At 36.4% G+C, this 22,931-nt stretch overlaps 1 protein-coding gene and 1 pseudogene across 1 annotated transcript in view; both read right to left on the reverse strand.

Annotated features, from left to right (window-relative positions):
* Nucleotides 1-10,152, reverse strand: part of ELF1 (E74 like ETS transcription factor 1) — a 46,826-nt gene extending 36,674 nt beyond the window's left edge. Inside the window, exon 1 of the mRNA XM_009248600.4 lies at nucleotides 10,016-10,152. Within this exon, the coding sequence (XP_009246875.2) occupies nucleotides 10,016-10,087 (72 nt within the window). The 5' untranslated portion in view covers nucleotides 10,088-10,152. The remainder of the gene's footprint in view (nucleotides 1-10,015) is intronic.
* LOC129049503 (regulator of G-protein signaling 17-like) lies at nucleotides 1,557-21,374 on the reverse strand (annotated as a pseudogene).
* Between the last annotated feature and the right edge of the window lie 1,557 nt (nucleotides 21,375-22,931).

Consider the following 22,931-nt stretch of genomic DNA (forward strand, 5'->3'; position numbering starts at 1 on the left):
TGCTATGAAAAGATGGACTTTGACAAGAATCTTATACAATATGTACACAGCAAAGAATAAAATGAGGTAAGGCATCCTTGAATATAGGCAGTTTAGCTACAATAGAGCCTCTCCCAGAATGGAAAATTCATGCTACCTGCTCATAGGTATGGAAGAAATTAGTGGTACTCCAAAAAAACTGAACAACACCAGGGCAAACTATGTCGAAACAAATGTTAAAGGAAAATGCTCCCTTACAGCGTAAGTCTACCAGATTTTTAAAATCCCGAGTCACAAGTTTATTGGCTTATTCTAGAATCAAGCCAGCCATTCTGGATTATCAAAGGAAAAATGTGACAAAAGAACAAAACAAAACAATCTGAATGAATTTGTGTAACTGGTATGCAAGTCACAAAAATCACTTTCATCACCTCACTTACCCAGTTGGATAATAGAGATTATCCAGTGTAAGACAAGAGCTATTAAAGCTTTTTCTTGATTTATCTCAGGTCATTAATATGAGGACTGTGGGACCAACAGCAATTGCTACATTTATTGACAACTTCCATGTGCCATGCTATAGGTAAATGCACTGCATAAACATTTAATGCTCATAACCTTGGGAGGTAATTCTGTTATTTTTTTGAAAGAAATAAAGCTCAATGATATGTAAAAACTTGTCTAAAGTTACACAGCTAGAGCCAGGCTCCCAAATTGATATTTTTTTAATGCCATATCACACAGACTCTTGATTGACAAACATCAATTTTCATGATTAAATGTTATGTCAAAGTTGTAGGCAGTGGACTGAACACACACTAATCAATCACTGTTTAAAAAATCATCTCCCACTTAAGTCTTTAAATAACACATTATTTCCAAATGTGTGCGTTGAGGTAGGAAAGGGGAGGGAGGAGATTACAGATAGCTGGGCTTCCCAGTAGCTCCTTTCCAACAGAACAATGGAATTTTGTTCTAAATATTCTTGTTTTTATTTTGCATATGCCACAAAATAAAGTAGAATGGGGCAAATGCAGAAATCATGTAAAACCATAAAATATAATAAATCATTAAACTGTCACCTAAAAGATCACCTTTTAGGAGGGAAGCTTCTTTCCTAACTTTAATCTGCGCATCATCCTGCTGATAAGTTTCCTGGTCTCATATCTTCAGTACTTTCAACATCACATTTAGTGGGAATAGGTTAAATGGGTCAGCTTACAAATGTTTTACCAGTCAAAATATTATAATGTAGCATTTCTAACAATTCCTTAGCAATTTTCCAAAAGAAGAATTGCTCTAATATTGGGAATTTTGGTTACTATTTCTAAAACACACACTCACAATTATTTTCATCAGTACTCTCTAAATATGTTGAAAATGACCCTCTTTTTTAAAAAAGGCCAGTTACACTATCTGTTTATATAACTGCCTATCTTTTATGTGCTATGTGTTCACTGAAATGGAAAGGAGACAAAAATTTTCAAGATCACATAGCAAAACTAAGACATATCAAAGGTGTCAAATGTTAGGGGAAATTTTTTTTAAGTTATTTTTAGAAGCAACAGAGGTGCTAATTTCCTTTTTTTTTTTTTTTTTTTTTTTTTTAACCCAGGAAGGCTATTCTAGGTGATTGAGTATTTTCTGGGAGAAGACGTTGCCAACCCTATTTCTGACAAGAAACTGACCAACACAAACCTCATTTTAAAAAGTGTTCTTTGAAAACGTGTACAGAATGGATAAATAAAATGTGGTATATCCATATGATATAATATTATTCAGTAGTAAAAAGAATGGAATAATGATACATGGCACAACACAGATGAACTTTGATAACAGGATGCCAAAGTAAAAGAAGCCAGTCGCAAGACAGCACATATTCTATGATTCCATTTACTATAATTGAATTGTCCAGAATAGGCAAACATACAGAGACAGAAAGTAGATTAGTAGTTCCCAGGAGCTAGGAAGAGTGGGGAAGAATAGGTCATGACTGCTAACAGGTACAGATTTCCCTTTGGGGTGATAAACATGTCCTAAAATTGATTATGGAGACAGACATACAATTCTGTATAAACTTAAAACCACTGATTTGTACACTTTAAGTAGATGGATTATATGGTATGTGAATTACATTGCAATAAAGCTGTTTTTTTTTAAAGGTACATATACAGGTATGCCAGGCATAAGAACCATCTACCTGTAATTATACTAATTAGCTAGAATTAGTAACACTTTTTTGCTAAAATCATAAATGCAGAATATAATAATTCTTCCATATTTTAAACTACTTTTCACCACTTACATGTTGCAGTGGCATTATTCAATTAGTGGTTAAAGGCACAGGCTGGGTTACAATTCCTAGCTTTATCACTTAGTAGATACGAAATTACAGGCAAGTTGCTTCCCTTCGCTGAGCCTCACTTGACTCTTTTGTAGTGAGAATTAGGAGCACCTACTCCTTAGGATTGTTTTAAGAATTAAATAGGATAATCCCTGTAAAGCACAGTGCATGGGGCAAGATGCTCACTAAACACTAGCTACTAAAATTCACCACTGAAAGTTTCTGGAGCCCATCTAGTCCATGTTCTACCCTATACAATGATCTCATCTTATTCATTTCAGGACGTTATCCCTGGGCCTCTGTGGGATGGCTAGGGGGCAGTTACAAGAAGATTTTGCAAAAAAGAGTAATGAGTTCCTACTCTCCACACTGACTCCTCTTTCATAACAACTATCAGCTTCCTTGCTGCCAAGAATGGGCAAAGAGATAAGCCAAATGTTAGACCACAGGCAGGGTTGTTCCTTCACTTAACCTGAAGAGGGCCTCAGCCCTTATGCAAAGTCAGATCTCCCCCAGAAGGCAATCAGGCTTGTACCTGGGGGCTCTAAGACATAACTCCTTTGATAAAGACTTTTCCAAGTGTACCGAAAAGAAACAAGCAAACTCTGTATATTACTTTCATAAATGGCCAAGCTTTTAATGGATTTCTTAAGTTTGATACGACAAGATTTAAAAAGAAGGCAACCAAAGCAGATAGAACCTGGAATTTTAGGTAAATAACAGAGGATCCACTAAGTCCATGTACAGATCAGTGGCAACACTCCAGCTTCCTGCCCTTCACATCACTGGTGCTGAGTAAGTTACACATTAAACACTATCAACTCATTCCTTCTACCTTACTTTATGAGGTACACCTAATCTCTGACCTAACAGAATCTTGCCATTCCAGTTGAAAAATGGCAGGTTGGTGTGACTTATCCTCTTACATACAGGAAATAGTATATAAGGGAAAAGGAAAGCTCTATATGAATGTTAGTTTCTCTGATTTTTTTTTTGAAAAACAATTTTAATATATAACAGAGGGAAAAACAAAAGCATCCACATGCCCACAACCAGATTTAATAAATGTGAACAACTGTCATTTAACGCATTGTATTTATTTACAATTTCAATGACAATCTTTGTCAATGACAAACTTCAAAAGTTATTTGAAGTGTTTTCCACTAAATGTACAACAGAATAGTTCCAAATACTTCAGAAAAAAGATTAGTTCCAAATACTTCAGAAAAGAAATAAGAATAGTTCCAAAGAAAAAAGAATAGTTCCAAATACTTCAGAAAAAAGTATACTTTCCAAATACTTCAGAAAAAAGATTCCATGAGCATCTGTTTCTGGTCTTAGAACTGTAGTGACATGGCTACACTGTCCCTGCACCAAATGAGAATGTGGACAATAGGTCCCGGGAAAATGTATTCTGTGGTCAAGAGAGCTGTGGGCAAGGTATCACCCTCTCATCATTCAGAGATCCTCTGATATGATAAGAACCATAACCGAACACATATATATCCCAGATCATCTAGCAACAGGTAAGTTTTATCTATTTTACAGAAGAGATCACTTATTCAACAGATTTTAAAAAGGAAAAAAAAATCTTTAAGAGGACTCAATGATATTAAAGGCTTTGGTAATATTAAGGGGAAAAAAGACAATGTCTTACTTCAAATAATTTAACACTTATTTGAAAAAGTTAGTAATGTGTATATGAAAATTTAACATGGCAAACATGTGAGACTGATAATAAGCAATACAGAAATAACAATAAAGTTGTTAATTCCTGAAGGAATTATTTTAGGATGAGTTCCTGGAAAAAGTATGCTTTGTTCTAAAATCTTGAAAGATTATTAGACTTAAATATGCAACAGGTATGAATGTGCGAGATCATTTCTGAGCAAACAGTGGGGAAGCAGGAAGCATTTTGGAAAATTACATAGTGTGAAACAGTCAGGCACACTGTGAAAAGCTTCTAACCATAACTTAAGATGTTTGGACTGATAATGAAGTCAAGAGAATCCGTTAAAAGTTTTGGTACACTCTGCTGCTCTAGAACACCTCCTCTTCTTCATCTGTCAGATAAACTAGATCCTCCTTTGAGATCCAGTTCAACTTCCATGGTGAAGCAGTCCCAAAGTTGCAGTGCAGTCAATGGCTCCATTCTCAGTATCCACAACACTTTGCATTTATCTGTGTTACATTGAATAGTGTTTCCCAAACACTGCAGCATGAAAAAATCACTGGGCAGCTTGTATAAAAGACAGCAAGGCACTGTTATTCTTTTTTTTGTTTGTTTTTCTTTAGACGGAGTTTCACTCTTGTTGCCCAGGCTGGAGTGCAATGGTGCGATCTCAGCTCACTGCAACCTTCGCCTCCCGGGTTCAAGCAGTTCTCCTGCCTCAGCCTCCTGAATAGCTGAGATTACAGGCATGCGCCATCACGCCTGCTAATTTTGTATTTTTAGTAGAGACGGGGTTTCTCCATGTTGGTCAGGCTGGTCTCGAACTCCTGCTCTCATGTGATACACCACCCGCCTTGGCCTCCCAAAGTGCTGGGATTACAGGCATGAGCCACCACGCCCAGCACTGTTACTCTTAAACCTCCAGGAATTAGCGGTCGGAGGAAGCCAATTTACACCCTAGAGAGGAAAGTGCTAAGACTACCTTCTTATATTGTGATGAGATTCTATAAAAATTTGTTGTTCCACATGTTCATTTTTTCCATGTCACCAGACTTCTCTCTAGTGACTTAAGTCTATAAACATAAATATGATTTGCCAGAAATTCTACTTTTAAAACCAATGACTGAAAAAAACCATAGTGTTTTTTTCATATAATATATCAAAATTATAAAAAGCATTAAACTATACTGGCTGTTCTTCATTAACTCCTGGAACATTTAAGTAAACAGGTCTCCTTCTCTTTAGAAACTTGTATCCATAGATTTCTGCTTGTTTCTTCTTCTCATACATTCACCATGCTAACACGCTTGTTAAGATCAAACCAAAGCACCATTGCATAAAGGGATATTGCACTCAATACTGATGGGGTTGCTCTCCCATAGAAGTGCTTCATTCTCAGCTACAAATATTCCCAGTTTAGAACAGACAGCAAGAGCAGAGTTTTAAATTGTCAGCATCAACAGCATTGATATTTCCTTTCCAACACCCCCGCCATGACCCCTGCCATCTCCACTCAAGAGTGCCAAGCAATTCTGGAAAATACAAACTGAATAAGGGAAGATGATCAAAATGCTGGCAACCATATTAATAGTGTCAGTTTCTTTAGACTAATATATATTTATAACCTAGATCATAACTGAAAACAAAAAATATATTCTAATCTGGTGCCTTCAGTGATTTTATAAACAGCCAAAACAGAATACATTATTTTAAAAGTCATAAATACTTTTTAACTTTAAAAAGTTAAAATCCCAGCAGGGTTTTAATGTAGCTTAACAAGCTAACTCTAAAATTCATTCAAAATCCTATTCCAATTTGGGGGGAGGAGGATATCCTATCGGATATCAAATCTATAAAATGATTCTAATGAAAACAATGTGATACTGGCACAATATAAAAACAGTTCAATGAATGAGAATACACTAGAAGTTCAAAACTGAAGCCTGTACACATGGTAATTTAGTATTAACAAAGGTGGCAGTTTAAGTGTGAAAAACATAAAACATTCAATAAATGGTGAAGGGCTAACACCACTATTTGTGGGAGTGGGGGAGGAATCTTCACATCATGAATACCTCACATCATACAAAAATAAACTGCAGATGGACTGAGGAGCCAAACATATGAAAGATACTAGAAGAAAATGTAGGCCGGGGGCAGTGGCTCACGCCTGAAATCCCAGCACTTTGGGAGGCCGAGGCAGGCAGATCCTGAGGTCAAGAGATGGAGACCATCCTGGGCAACGTGGTGAAAGCCTGTCTTTACTAAAAATACAAAAATTAGCTGGGCGTGGTGGCGCGTGTCTGTAGCCCCAGCTACTTGGGAAGCTGAGGCAGGAGAATTGCTTGAACCTGGGAGGCGGAGGTTGCAGTGAGTCGAGATCACGCCACGGCACTCCAGCCTGGGTGACGAGGTGAGACTCACAGAAAAAAAAAAAAGAAAAGAAAATGTAAAGAGAGTACATACTAATTTTAGGAGTGACAGGAGTGAAGAAAGCTTTCCTAAGCAGAAGGCAAGAAAAGCCCCCAAAACTAATATTATTAATTTGTAACATTGATATATTTTATTAAAAACATTTAAAATTTCTATAGCGCACAAGATATCACATTGTTAAAAGACAATACTAAACTGAGAGAAAATATCAATGATTCTAATGTAATGACCATAATATTTAAAGAATTCCCACTGGGCGAAAGGATATATTAATAAGTAAATCAAAGAAAATTCTAATTGACAATAAATAAAATTTACAAATAAACCACTTCACCACTAGTAGTCAAGGAAATGCAAATTAAAATAGTAAATGTCATTTCCACCCTAAAGACTGGCCAAAAAAAAAAAAAAGGACTTCTGTTGATAATGGTTTGGGAAATACACTATTAGTAGTAGCAGAAATTAACACAGCTCCTCTTCCCCCGCCCCGCAACTTTTATTTTAGATTCAGGGGGTATATGTGCAGGTTTGTTACATAAGTATATTGCTTGTTACATGGGCGAGGCTGAGATTTGAGGTATGATTGATCCTATCACCCAGGCAGTGAGCACAGCACCCAACAGTTAGTTTTTCAACCCTTGCCTGCTTCCTTCCTTCCCCCACCTAGTAGTCCCCAATGTCTATTTCCATCTTTATGTCCATGTAACACAGCCTTTTAAAAGAATTATTTGTATTTATATTTTTAGTAAGCTCAGTAATTCTGTTTTTAATAACCCTACAGATATAATCACATAAGTGTACAAAGATACACTACACACACACACACACACACACGTAATGACAAAATTACGGTGCTCAGTAAATATTAGCTATGAGCCAGACATAGTTCTAAAAGCTTTAGAAACATCAACTCATTTAATTCTCACAGCAATCCTATAATTTAGGTTCTATTATTTTCATCCCCATTTTGCAGATGAGGAAACCAAGGCACAGAAAGGTTGAGTAACTTGCCCAAAGTCACAGAGATAATAAGCAGCGGAGCCAAGATTCAACCCAGACATTTCAACTTCAGTACCTGAGCTCTTAACCACCGCTACTACTAGGTAGATCTACTGCCTTCCAAACAAGTATGTTCACTGCGATATTGTACATCATAGCAAAATGCTGGTAACAGCCATGATCAGGAACTGTAAAATAAATAATGTGCGGCTCATGATGTAAAATAGTAAATGATGTAGAATCAACATACACACAAATATTTATAATACATTAAGTGAAAACAAATGAGACACAAAAAAGATTTAGCATAACTTCATTTGTGTCTTAAAAGCAACCTCTGTATGCAGTTTTGTATATATGTATGTTCATTTGTTCAGACATTTTTCTAAAAAATTACACACAAAATATTAATACTTAATACTAGTTTCTTCTGGGAAGGAAAACAAGATTAGGAGTAAGGGTGAAGAGAAATTTTTCACTAGTTATTTTATGTATCTTTGTATTAGGTGACTTCTTTTATTAATACAAATGGCACGTTATTGCTTTTCCATTAAAAACAAATTAACCTAATAAGCAAACAGGGAGGTAGAGCCCCAGGTTAGACAAGATGCTAATATCAGCAACAGCACTGGATCTACCCCCTGCAAAGCAGTTACATTTGCTATGCTGATGGCCACAGACTGAAGACGCCAAAACTCACCAAGAGTTGTAAACATCTTGATGCTGATTATAACACAGTAAGATTGTCACACATTATTGCAAGAATATATAAAACATCATTAGTGAGAATCAAACTGGCTGAGTTCAAATTGTGGCTCTACTATTTACTGGCTGTATGATTCCAGGAAAGTGACTTAACCTCTTGATATCTCAATTTCCTCATTATAAAATGGGGATTAGTATTTACCTTACATGGTTAATACTTATAAAATCCTTATAATACCTGCACAAAATATAGATTCATTTTGTTAGACAAAAATAAATAACTTAAGAAAATACATATATGTACATGCTGATGTTAAGCTAACAGTACCATCTCCCTTTCCAAAAACATAAATAACCTCTGCAAAACAAACTAAGTATATCATACATAGTAAGTGTATAAGTGTTGTTTTGCAAAACTTTTTTTTAGGCTATGTAGACGCATGCATGAATATGGTACCACAATGTAAAATTCACTTCTCTCATGTTCCAAAGAGTGTCAAATCCACTATAACTAGAGCATATTAGTGAGTGGCTTAGGGCTTTGTCCTCTGCTGCTACATCCCGAGATCAAACCTGACCACATCAAGCCTAGCATCTATAACAGCATCTTTCATTTAAGAGGGCTGCATAGTAAACACACTGTTTCAAACCTTAATATACACACAAACATCCTGTCTTAAACCAAATTCAAAACATCTTTCTTCCTAAAATATCTTTTCTATTGTCTCTAGATTAAATCCATATCACTATTAATATATTTTTAATCAAGACTAAGCAATTCTCTCCCTGAACCTTTTATCCTCCCTAGTCAAAGCTCATCCTGATGTTAAGGCAACTTAATCCAAATCCTCACCTTTTGTAGGTTTATTTATAAACTTTTTGTTCTGTCACTTCAATGGACAACACAGCTAAAAAAATTTTAATTTTATAAAAATCATTAAATTCACTCTGCCAAAAGTAAGAATTTTATTATTTGTAGTAACTATGTTTCCAGAATAAAGGCATTACATATTATAATTGGCCTATTAAAATTAGGTGTTTAGCATTAGGCTTATTTCAGTGATAAATCAACTTTAGGTTGGTTCTCAAAATATTTTTTCTAGTACCCTGTCTGTCTGAGTCTCTCCAACACGTACACTATTTCTCCCATATCATGTCTTACATTCCCTATATAACTTGTTTAAAATCAAATTAATTGTAAAGTCTCAAGAAACTCTAGCCTCGTACCAGTTCTTTTGTGTGTGTGTGTTGTGGGGAGGGGGGAAGGAGACTAAAATTAATCTTAGATCCTTTACTCAGTATCTCCTAGATCTTTTTTATATACTGACAACAGTAACTTGCACATCTTATATAAATTCACTGAAAGCCGATTTAGAAATTCTTCAGTTCAATCCCCTCATTCTGCAGATGATGAAATCTAGATCTAGAGAAGTTAAGTAACTTCCTCAGAGTCACATGCTCTGGACTGAAATGATGTATGATTATGGGACCGCTAACGTTGTCTCGTCTACTTGAAGAAGTAGCCCACAATTACAAACATTAATTAACCACATACATTAAAAGGCAGTATATTCTCTAGAACTTTTCAAAGTACTTAAAAATAATTACTTAAGGCATTTAGTGTTAAGTCTCATTTTACAAAAAAAACAAGCTGAATCCCAAAGGTATTACTTCCTTGTTACCATATCAAAGCTAAGGATAAGACTTATTCTTAATGAATTAACTGGTGCTTAAAACATAGTATCATATTTCCTCCAAATATTTCATTTATAAATTACTTTTAATAAAGTTTCTCTCATTGTCTTTTAAAGGAAATAATTTTCTGATATGAAAGAAAAATCATAATAAAGTCATTAAAATGAAATTTTCTCTGGATCTCATACCTGTCGTTCATCCTCCATGACGTTACTAGCAAATTCAAATACTAGGTCGTTCTGTTGGACAACAGCAGCCATAATAAAGCATTCCCCTTAGATCCACATGAGAAAAATTCCAAACAGATTCATGTATCAGGCAGCAAAATCCAGTGACTGATTTGGGTAAAAAACCCTCAGCTCTGTCTGTGGAGTAACTGTATACCCAAGTTTTCTTTAGGGAAGGTGCTTCAGTTTTCCTGGTTCACTGATATTCTAGTCAAATTGAGACAATTTTTCTGAAATTTTTCTTCTCTCAAGCTTCTTGGCCTAAAAAACAAAAGCTTAGATTAGTTATGAAAAAGCAATCACCCACTTAGGATATAATAACTGATACAGAGGGCAGTATCGCCAAAGCATTTTTTTATTATTAACGTTTTTAAATAAAATCGACACGACTAATGAACATACGCTCTTTTTAAAAAGTTACATATTTTCTTTGAAGAGTTTGCTCCTGCTAAGATCATCTGTACTGAAAATTATGCCTCTCCCCCACTCTCCAGTTAAACTACTGTTAAAGTACTCAATATTTAAAAAAAAAAAAAAAAAAAAAGGTCAAAAAACCCCAGCAATGAGGGTTGTAATCGCAATAAAGGATATATAAACAATTTCCTTCTTTTCACCAACTCAGCAAAACACATAAATAGAAACTGCCACCCAATGAGTAATTTCATAACGTATATATTTTCACCTTTAAGAGGATTTATATAAGGATTTAAAATCAAATACATTTAAAGTTTAGTAAGAACTATTTTTACATCTTTTAAAAATAAGCAGAAATTAAAGCCCACTCTTTCTGTTCTTTAAAAAGGCTTCTGATAAGTAAAATGTTTTAAAAATTACCATGCTTAAGGCTGTCTTCAGTGGCTTCTTTTTTAATGCACCGAAATGTATCCTTATCTCTAGCATAGGCTTGCAAGCAACAGGAAGGAAACAGCACTTGACCACGTCATGGCAAATTAGAACATGCAAAGAACTGCACTTTACAATAGTAGAAAAACAGAAACGCAACTTAGCAGTGAAAACAATTTCACAGCGAAGGGACAAAGGCTTTTAAAATGTCTGCCAAAGATGTTTGCCTATTTAAAAAAAAGTTATCAATACTAACAAAAGGAAAAAATTATTTAGGTGTTTATCACAATCTTACTACATTTTCATCAAATGATTATGGCCATAAATGTGGCCTGAAAAGAAAGATACAAAAATAATTACATTAAATAACATCTAGTTCTTTGAATTAGCATTTACAGTTTTAATACAAACACTTTAAAAAAGAAGTTGACTCCAAGGAAAGGATGGCCAGTAATTTCCTCATAATTTTAAAGAGACAAGTCTGGGGATGAAGCTGACCTAGTGAATCAGTTTCCCTGAAAACGTAAATCCAGCTAGTATGTGCCAACCAAATCACTTAATCGGTTTCCTAATTTCTGTAAAGCCAAGTCCCTATGTGTTCTGGGCTTTAGGGGTCATCACGGATGACTGTGATTTTCCTAGCAAGAACTCAAAAGAAGAATTAAGAATCCAGTTCAGATGATATTTCTACTCACTACACTAAATTCCAACCCAGGAAATTTCCCACTCTCATCTAGTCCCTTTTAACAGGAATTTTAACTCCAACACTGGGAAAGTATTTTTGAGTACATTCAGGTGGTTTTTGAGCAATGTATCATATCTAGAAGAGAAAAAAAAAGTGTTTTGATTTAAATTGATCACAGATAGATACATTTGGCCTTGTACTTATTATTATTTATAATACCTTTTTCCTTAAATTATTATCCAACCCAATTCCTCTATAGTAGACCTGTCTTATGTTCCTCCACACAAACTATTCAATCTTGCCTCTTTTCTCAACTTCTGTTATTTCCCATGCCTGCGACACACCCATCTTCTACTTGCCAGCATTCAATCCCATCTTTTCCATTCAACGCTCAAGCCCCATTTATTTCACACAGCCTTCCAACATCTATGCCTCAAACTACAAGGACTGCTCCCTTCAAAAACACAGCAATTACTGCCCGTAGAACCAATTTAGCATGAATTGTAGTACACTGTCTTACATTTGAAAACTGTGTCCCCTTAATTCAACTGAATACAGGTTTGAGTACCAATTATTTGCAAGGCAATGTGCCAGGCACCAAGACAACTGAAGCAAAACCTCTTCTGGGGAAATAACCATTGTCTAAAATTTCTTCTGCACCTCCCAAACCTGTGTGCCCACAGTGATGACAAAAAGGATTATATTGATGACAAATACTGTTTTAAATATCTTATCAGGCCAGGCATGGTGGCTTACACCTGTAACACCAGCATTTTAGGAGGCTGGTGGGGAAGGAGTCACTTGAGACTGCAAGTTGAAGACCAGCCGGGGCAACATAGCAAGACCTCATCTTTACAAAAAATAAAAAGTTAGCTGGCTGTGTTGGTGTGTGTGCATTTGTGATCCTAGCTACTCAGGAGGCTGAGGCAGGAGGATCGCTTGAGCCCGGGAGTTCAAGGCCGTAGTGAGCCATGATTGCCACTGTACTCCAGCTTGCATTACAGAATGAGACCCTGTGTTCAATAAATAAATATCATTACATATTTAAGCTATTTCTACAAATATCCTTTACTTAAAAAAGAATAACTGACGTACTCCTGATAAAGAGGAAACTATTATCATAAGTTTGAAAAACCAGAGTAAGAAAATATAACCAGAATCAAGGGATGTTTGCTGATACAGAAGTTTCTCTGTAAAAGATTAGGTTCCAGAAGGCTATTTCAAAACCCATTTGTTCATAAATGCAAAATGACATTGTGCCAGTGGCCAGTGTGAATACGTCTAGGTAAATTTAAGTTTCACTTTCTTTTCCACTGCTCTCATGTACCTTTTCGTACCAGCACTTCCACACTGCTACTGTGCTTTAACAGTTGCCTTTCAGAAATCTAAAAAATCAGGATAAGCAATCAACATACCCACACCTTATAGTACATACTAACAACTAACACTAATAAATCAAAACTGAAATGGCTCTCCACAATCACTAAGCCACTTATTACGGCAGAAAAAGACACTTTTGCTCTGGCATGTAGCTTTTGCTTATTTCTATAGAGAAGTCCATAAACTGAAAATGTATAAGTAAAGAAAAGCATTTTACTGGCTTAATCATGTCTTTGATTCTCTGTCATCTTTCCTGCTCCTCTTCCTCTCCCCTGTGTACCTATACACCCTTCTGCATCAAGGTGATTCTTGAGAATACATTTTCTGATATCTGATCCAGAGGGAGTACCTACAGATATAAAAGATTCTTATAATCTTTGATTACAAAGCCCGGGTATCTTACAATTTTTTCAGTAATAGACAAGACTGAAGAGCTAAATCAATGATTCCATTTTTAATTAGTAAACTGGGGTGGTCAAGTTCTCACAGTCTACAAGCAAAACACAACTAAAACTAAAATTCTTGTTTCCTAAATCAGGACTCTCTCTAAAACTGTAATATACAGCTGGGCCTCTAAAATCCACCAAAGTCGTTTCTGCTATAACAGTTTATAACACAGATTAAGCAAACGCATATGTCAAAAATTTTTTAAATCTCCATCTCTAGGTTCAGCTTCTGAGCTCCAAATCCAGTCACTAAACTATCAGACAAGTCTACATCAGTGCCCCTTGAAGTCAGTGTGTAAAAAACATGTCCAAAACTAAATGCATCATCTAATTCCTCAAATAGGCTCTTAGATGGAAAAAAAAATATGGGCACTCAGATTAGAAAAAAGGCTTCTGTTCTAACCTAACAAATTGAAAGGTCCTCAGTAAATTTAAAACTTGTTTAAATTTACCCATCCTTAATTATCTATTATAGTCAGGAAGCACTCTGCTGTATTAATAGTTCTCAAACATGTTTTTTCAAAGTGTCAGTCTTTATAAAGTAACAAGAAAAAACATAAGTGAAACTACTTCTTCATCACACAGACATAAGCAGTCAACTTATTTGCACAGTTTTCAGAGGGCATCCAGGCAGACATCTACCAGATAATAAAAAATCTTAGGCTGGCTCAGATGTCTCTTAATTGGGTGAGGACCATATTCTTATTCTCCAAGGAGACATGCCACAGGAATACTTAGCAACAAGGTTCCTAACCTCTCATCCCCAAAATAAGCTTTGGAGTTAAAGTAAAATAGTAACACAAAGCAGTTCAGAGAACAGGCTCTGGAGTCAGACCAATTGGGTGCCAATCTTCTGCAGTGTGACCTTGGCCAAGTTACTTGCTTGGTGTCTCAGTCTCCTCTTTCTATAAAATAGGTATCAGTCTCAAGTTTCCTCCTTCTGTAAAACGGGTAAGTAATACCAAAACCTAGAGCTGTTGTGTAGATGCAAAAATGCATGTGCAGAATACTTGGCACATAACATGCACTGAATTAACATTAGCTTCTTTAGCGCTCTAAGTATATCCAAGAAACATGTAACAGGTGCGTGCTAGGTAACTAATAATTCCTTAAGTCTCATTTCTGTACTCCCTGGAAGTCTCCATTACCATAGCTATTTGCTAGACTCCAGAAAAAGAACATTATAGCCCATTATCAACAAAACTGTAATTCTATTCCAGTGCTTAAAAGTTTGGCGTCTTTTTAACAAATCCTGTTGCTTCAAGGCTAGGACTTCACTCTGTCTGGCAAGCTTCCCTAACACAGAGTCCCATTATGCCTCATTCCAAACAAAATGACTTCACTGATGGTAAACACAAAACCCTCAACCACACTACTAGCTACTATAACCAATTCAAATGGTTACTTGTTTAATTTATTATAGAAGACTTCAGGTACTAAAAAAAAATGATAGTCAAAATTGATCACTGATTGAATGTAAATTTAAGATTCCTTCAGAAAGGTTTTTAGACACAAGGATATTAAACCCATGAATTCATAAATATATTTTTAGAAAATCATTGCTCTCCTTTTCTTTTTTTTTTTTTTTGAGACCGAGTCTCGCTCTGTCGCCCAGGCTGGAGTGCAGTGGCGCCATCTCGGCTCACTGCAAGCTCCACCTCCCGGGTTCACGCCATTCTCCTGCCTCAGCCTCCTGAGTAGCTGGGACCACAGGCGCCCACCACCGCGCCCGGCTAATTTTTTGTTTTTTTTAGTAGAGACGGGGTTTCACTGTGTTAGCCAGGATGGTCTCGATCTCCTGACCTCATGATCCACCAGCCTCAGCCTCCCAAAGTGCTGGGATTACAGGCGTGAGCCACAGCACCTGGCCGAAAATCACTGCTCTCCTTTTAAGTTACTATGGTACCAACTGTTTATGGTGAAAATTAATAAATAGTCCAGTGCCATGGCTCACGCCTGTATCCCAGCACTTTGGGAGGCCAAGGCGGGTAGATTACCTGAGGTAAGGAGTTCGAGACCAGCCTGACCAACATGGTGAAACCCCGTCCCTACCAAAAATACAAAAAAATTAGCCAGGCATGGTGGTGAGCGCCTGTAATCCCAGCTACTTGGGAGACTGAGGCAGGAGAATTGCTTGAACCCAGGAGGCAGAAGCTGTGGTGAGCCACGGCGTGCCACTGTCCTCTAGCCTGGGGCAACAGAGCAAGACTCCACCTCAAAAAAAAAAAAAAAAAAAGAAAGAAAATTAATATATAAAGAGAATCAATCAAACAAGCAAAAAGGTTTTAGATCAGACAATTCCGGGATAAAGGAGGTGAAATATACCAGCTTAAAGCAATGACGTGGTTGAATGACTTCTCTAATAAAGTATGTAATTCAGACTGTGTCTGTTTATGTACATATGGCATGTTTGTAGGCTGGCAGTATCTAAAAAACTGGAATGCTACAGTAACTCTAGACACCAAGTAATTGAACAGAAAGAACTTTCACAAGATGTGGTAACCTAATAAAGGGCTCTTTTCAATATATACAGATAGTCATGATAAGAAATGCAATATTTGGAAAAACTATTGAAAAAATATAACAGAAATGAAAGAAAACAGAGTAAGAAAGTGAGAGAAAAGAAGTGAAGTTATACAAAGTAGAAATGAGAAGCAAGCAATAAACCCATAATCTGTAATGACTGAATTCCTGTGTGATGGACCATAGTTTGGCCTTTTAAAAAATCTGTTTTCTATTATAATATGGTAGAAGGCTCTATATTAGCTCCCAGCAGAAATTAAGTCAGTGGTATGAAGATAAATTGCACACAGTCTTCCAAAGGTTGCCAATTCTCAATCTAAAAAGTGTGAAATCACAGGATATTAGAGCTGAAAAAGATCTAAGGATTACCTAGGACAACATATTCACCGAAAAGATAAAGAATTTAGGCCTAGAGCATTCTGATGTGTCCAAGGACACACAGCCAGTTAGTGGCAAAGAAAGCAAGAAAAGCCCAGATTTCCTACGGGTACCTTTATATCTATATTAATAGAACTTCATTAATATTTTTTCCTTAGCAGAATATCTGGAAAAATAAGAAATCTCCTAGACAAATACCTAGCAAAAGTACCTTACCATACCCCAGTATAGCTGTCAATTAAAATGCTTTTATATATTATGCAATCTCTTGATATTTGGGATAAATCATTTTCAACCATATTTTTAACTGAAACAACTGGTGCAGAGGGTTTGTAGATTTCCCTATTTACTACTTCAAATCTTAGAGTTTTACTATCTCCGAAGTTTACTATATCATATCATCTTGCCTTACATTTTCACTGAGCCTAAAAAGTAAAAAGGAAACATGTATAAGCCTTTTTAGAAGGCTACCACAATTTAGTAACTCATTAAAATACTTCAAAATAGATGTGTACTGATATTTTTCTCTCTAGTTCTTTTTTTTCTTTTTGAGACAGAATCTTGCTCTATCGCTTAGGCTGAAGTGCAGTGGCACAATCTCGGCTCACTGCAACCTCTGCCCGGGTTCAAGTGATTCTCATGCCTCAGCCTCCCAAGTAGCTGGGACTACAGGTGTGCACCACCACGTCTGGCTAATTTTTGTAATTTCAGTAGAGATGGTGTCTCACTATGTTGCCCAAGGTGGTCTCAAACTCCTGAGCTCAAGTGACCTGCCCACCTCAGCCTCCCAAAGTGCTGGGATTATAGGCATGAGCCACTACACCTAGCCTTTCTAGCTATTTTAAATACAGTATTATTGCTAGAATTTGCATTAAAATATGCGAATATGGAAAAAACAATAAAGAAACATCCCAAAATGCAGGTATAGTTAAGAAACCAGATTTGAACTTTCCCAAAAAAGAATAGTCATACTTTCTCAGTTCCTGCTTTCTCTAAACCAGGTACTCTACACACAAAATTGAAGGGAAAAAACACAAGTTAATGTCACAAGGCAAACAAATCATTTCACTGCACTCAGTGTTCTCATAATTGAAAAAGAATATGTTTCTATACCCAACTTTTCATTTAAATTTTTTCAAATACTCAATGAATTTAAGAAAGTTGAGAGAAAGTTTAAAACTATGTTTTTGCAATCTAAACAGGTACCATGTATTTACTATGAATATATTTTAGGTAGGTATGCAAGATAACTACTTAAAATTAAGCATTCTTTTATTTTTAATTAATTTTTTCATTGTTGAATTCTTTATTAATTCAAAATATTTTAAGTCAGTGTAATGCACATGCATTTTACACTAACATCCATAGATTTCCACAATATAGTAAAATGAAAACAGCTCTATTCTGATTTACTTTGAAAACTCAAAGAAAGCTACCTAGTTTGAGACTTCTGAATTTTTTTACATTATTGTCATGCTCAAATTCTACTACATGGTGAAAATTCTAGCATTTTCCAGTAGTATATTATTGTACATAGGTAAAATGATAAAACTGATTCTAGGAAGGGGGAATTAAAAAAAAACAGAAAAGCTTAAATTGGAGGAAACATAATCTGGATTAACTATTCAATTTATTGAGTACCCACTGTTATTCTGGCATTGCAAAATAACCAAGTGTGGTGTCTCTTAAGTTGTATTCATGCATTTAGAACTTCTTTATTGTCCACTAATAAATATTGGTAGAGTACAATATATGGTTATAGATTAAGTATGATGAACATGGTAGTAAAAATTTATACCCATTCGATACATAATTTTACAAAACCGAACACATTATTTAGCAAACATTTAAAAATCATATACAAGAAACATATTTATGACAAATCGGTTAAAGCCGGCAGGAAATACATCAGGTCTTTTACATTATTTCAATATTCAGTGTTCACTGACTAGTGGAGGGCAATATAGAAATGCAGTAAGCAAAACTGCCAGTTTAAATTTAAGTTACCTCTTATGACAATTAGTAAGACTAAGATATTTAATATTGAAAGTATATGGAGGATTATTGTAATTATTTACACAGACAGTTCAAGGGAAAAATTCACTTTCACCTCTATTAGGTGAATATTCAGGCTAAGACTTTTGGACTTTTATTTTTCTACTTTACTGTATTTTCTTTATAGCATGTATTAGTAATCACTTAATGCAACCTAATATCAGGGTTGAAGAATCTGCTCAGAATTTGTTTAGCTCAGTGTAAATGTCCAGAAATTTTACCTTCAATATAATCTCTTTAAAAATGTATTACTTTGGCCAGGTGCAGTGGCTCACACCTGTAATCCCAGCACTTTGGAGGCTGAGGTAGGTGGAATGCCTGAGCTCAGGAGTTCGAGACCAGCCTGGGCAACATAGTGAAATCCCGTCTCTACTAAAAATACAAAAATTAGCCGGGCTTCGTGGCATGTGCCTGTAGTCCCAGCTACTCGGGAGGCTGGGGCAGGAGAATGGCTTGAACCCGGGAGACAGAGGTTGCAGTGAGCTGAGATCGCGCCACTGTACTCCAACCTGGTGACAAAGCGAGACTCCGTCTCAAAAAAAAAAATGTGTTACTTTACAGTGGAGAAACATAATAGATGCTAACTCAGCTAAGTGATCAAAGTTAGCATCAACAGCTAAGAGTAGCCTAAAGTTTGAGAGACTGTCACAGCTAAGAGGAGTCCTGATGATGGCATGTACCTTTGATATCATGTGATAAGCATGGCACTTTACCTTTGCGTTCTTCCAAAAACCAAAAACCCATGTCTAGTCATGAGAAAAACATCAGACAAATCTCCACAGAGGGACATTCCACGAAATACCAGTTTCTTTCTCAAAACAGTCATCAAAAACAAGGAAGGTTTCAGAACTGTCACAACTAAGAGAAGCCTAAGGAAACATGACAACTAAATATAATGTGGTATCCTGAATGGGATCCTGGGACAGAAAAGGGACCTCCGGTTAAAACTAAGGAAATCTGAATAAAGTATGAACTTAATGACCAATACTGGTTTATTAATTTTGACAGATGTCCCATAGGTCTGTAAGGGACCTTTCTATTTACAGTTTTTCTGTAAATATAAAACTACTCTAAAATTAAAGTTTTCATGGACACATTATTATTTTAAATTTTATTTTTATTGTAAACATTTTTATTTTTTCTTAGAGTTAGGGTCTCACTTTGTTGCACAGACAGATGTGGAACTCCTGGGCTCAAGTGATCCTCTTGCCTTAGCCTCCCAAAGTGCTGGGGTTACAGGCGTGAGCCACCATGCCCAGCCCGTTACCACCTTTTATTAAGTTTTTATTTTCATTGTAAAATTGTTAAAGAAAATCATACTACCTTAATATTAAAAAGTGTTTTCTAATTGTCAGTCTCTTATATCTTAGTCTTAGGCCTATAGCTCATTTATATATTTAGCAAATAACTTGGTATTATTTCTGTCCTTGGGAATGTTGTTTTATTTCCTTTGGAAATAAAATTTTCAAATGACTTCTCTTATTTAAACTTTAATTTTAACCTACAATTGTATATCTATCTATCTATCTATGTATCTATGTCATGAAACATTTCTATAGATTTGAGGTGATGGTGAACTGAAAGTAGTGATTTGGGATCACATTATTGAGCAAAGCAATAACACTGACATAGTGTTCCATCTTAAAATATGATTGTATGTTTTGATGAATAGCTAAATCAGATGTTTAATGTACGTTTTGGAAAAAAATAGGGGAAGTGCATTAAAATGACATTTAATACAAGCATAAAATAACAATTATTGAGTTGAAGAACTCTGATAAAATAATGTCACATTTTATTCTTTCCATGTTTGTTTTATTTAATGCTCATAGCCATCCTGATAATTAAGTATTTTATTTGTCATTTGCAGATGAGAAAATGAACTCAGAGAAGATAAACGATTTGCCCAAAGTCACGAGACAGAAATGTAACTTGAAATCAAATTTGTAATTTTAAGTTCCTGATGTTTTTACACTATGCTCCCTAAGTGCATCTATGGACACACATTTCCATTAGTAAGCATTGTAGGTGGCATTCTTTTAATACAGCAATAAGAGCTACATCTTTAGAAAGGAAACGTATCCAAGCTTAGGACAGAAACACAATCTGTTTATTATTCTAAAATGTTTATTTCTAACTGTTTAAAAGCTGTTACGCAGTGACAGCATTTAGGTATAAGTCAACAGTTTTAAAAATCTAAAATTTCTGAAATGAGATTTAATATGAGAAATAATGAAGAATGAATTTCACATAGCACATATGACATAATTAAAAATATTACATTTGGTTATTGTCATCAATGCTTGACAGTGTTCCTTTTCCCTACTCATCTTAGAGCTTTTGTCATAGGAATAAAATCAATTCCCAAACTGGGACCTTCTATCAGTTAGGGCAACATTTTGCCTTTTGTAGTGTTTTCATTAGAGTCAAAGCTTTGAACATCCCCTTGAATTCATCTGAAAAGATGTTACTTGGGGCTGGAGAGAACTATACATGTGAGGATTAGGATCCAACAAATTTCTATTGATCACCTCTCTAACTCAAGAATTCTCTAGCTTGAGAATCAAGACTGACCTCTTTTGGTGACAGTACAGAAATGTAATCTTCATATATCATTCTAGCCTTTTCTCTTTTCTTTGATTACTTTTTTGTTCTGTTCTTTCTTTAAGTCTTCACAGGCAAGCCAGAAAAGTAGGTTCTCTTCGTTGTATTCTGTTCAGAGGTTTCTTGCTGCTGGGGCCTTCATCATCTTGTCAAAATTTTGAGACCAGGGCAAGACTTCCTCTGCAGTGGGGTTCTGGCATTCCTCTAGGACCTGGATACTCTCCATTTTTGTAGTGTGTGTGGTTCTTCCTGCATTTTCCCCTCTTTCTTCATTCCTAACAGTGAGGCAGGAGCAGCTGCAACAACAGCACCAACAAAAGCAACAGATGTTGCTGGGCCTCTGGTTTCCAGGCGCTTGAGACACAGCAGGCGTTCCTTCATTTTGGGACTGCTGCCTTTTTCACATTTCAGCTACTTCAGGACCCAATTGGCCAGTTGCCTGGAGGTGTGAGCAGCGCACCGATGGGTACGGGGGGAGCGGGGCTGGGTGGCTCTGTCCTCTAGCGGATCCCGTTTGCTACTATCCGCCCAACTTAAGCACCCATCGGGCGAGGAACTAATTTTTATTTATGTTTTAGAGACAGGGTCTCGTTGTTGCCCAGGCTGGAATGCAGTGGCATGATCCTTGCTCACTATGGCCTCAAACTCCTGGCCTCAAGTGATCCTCCCGCTTCAGCCTCTTGAGTAGCTGGGGCTATAGGTGTGTACTACCACACCTGGCTAATTTTTTATAATTTCTTTTGTAGAGAAGGGGTCTTATCATCTTGTCGAGGCTGATCTCAAACTTCTGAGCTCAAGCAATCCTCCGGTCTAGGCCTCCCAAAGTGCTGGGATTATAGGCATGAAACACTGCACCTGGCCGGGTTCTTTAATTTAAATTAGGCATTTTTTAATTGAGGGGGAGTAAGCAGACGGAAATGCCCAGGACGTTATCAAAAGTATAGTTTTATTTTTATGTAAATAAAGCACAAATCGATTTTTTTTGTATAGGATGTCTCAATCAAACTTCTGGTGACTTAACCAAACCTGAAACAGGTTTTGGCAACTTGATCAAGGTCACCTTAGCTTCAACCATGCTAATAAAAAAAAAAAAATCAATATGATCAAACTAAACAGACTGACTTCTCTGTGTGTTTGCCTTTTTGCTGACAACCAGGTGAAAAGTTCCAGGACTCTGAAGGCAGGGCCACAATTACTCACTACCCAAACCTGAAATTCCAGTTCTTTCACATAGTTCTTCACTTCCCATCATTGGCCACTTGGGCTAACCTGGTATCAGAATACACTGATACCAGGGCAGCATTTCTAGCACCCTGCAAAACAGCCAAACAGACTGAATACCTAGACCTGTCCATACCTGTGGTCTCAAGTTTAACTCTTTTTTTGAGCATGTTCTGAAAACAAAGAGAACTCAAAATCAAAAGAGAAATATCAGCCAGGTGCAGTGGCTCATGCCTGTAATCCCAGGACTTTGGGAAGCCCAGGAGGGCAGATCACTTGGGGTCAGGAGTTCAAGACCAGCCTGGCCTACATGGTGAAACCTCATCTCTACTAAAAATACAAAAATTACCCAGGCGTGGGGGCGGGGGGCGGGGGTGCCTGTAATCCCAGGTACTTGGAGGCTGAGGCATGAGAATCACTTGAACCTGGGAGGTGGAGATTGCAGTGAGCTGAGATCGCACCACTGCCCTCCAGCCTGGGCAATAGAGCAAGACTCAGTCTCAAAAAGAAATAAATAAACAAACAAGAGAAATATCTAACAGTTATGAGATACTGTTTTAATTCTGTTCATTAAAAAGAAAACATAAACATGCTAAAACGTCCTCATCAGCAAAACCTGTTTAGGCAGTTAAAAAAATTTCTCTCTCCAACAAACAAGATTTAACTTGCAAGTAAACTGTTTCATTTCTGTGACCCTTTATTCTCCCAGTTAATATTTCCATTTTCTTAGAAAAGACATGCC

This window comes from Pongo abelii, chromosome 14 (assembly GCF_028885655.2).
Source record: "Pongo abelii isolate AG06213 chromosome 14, NHGRI_mPonAbe1-v2.0_pri, whole genome shotgun sequence".
Classification (NCBI taxonomy): Eukaryota; Metazoa; Chordata; class Mammalia; order Primates; family Hominidae; genus Pongo; species Pongo abelii.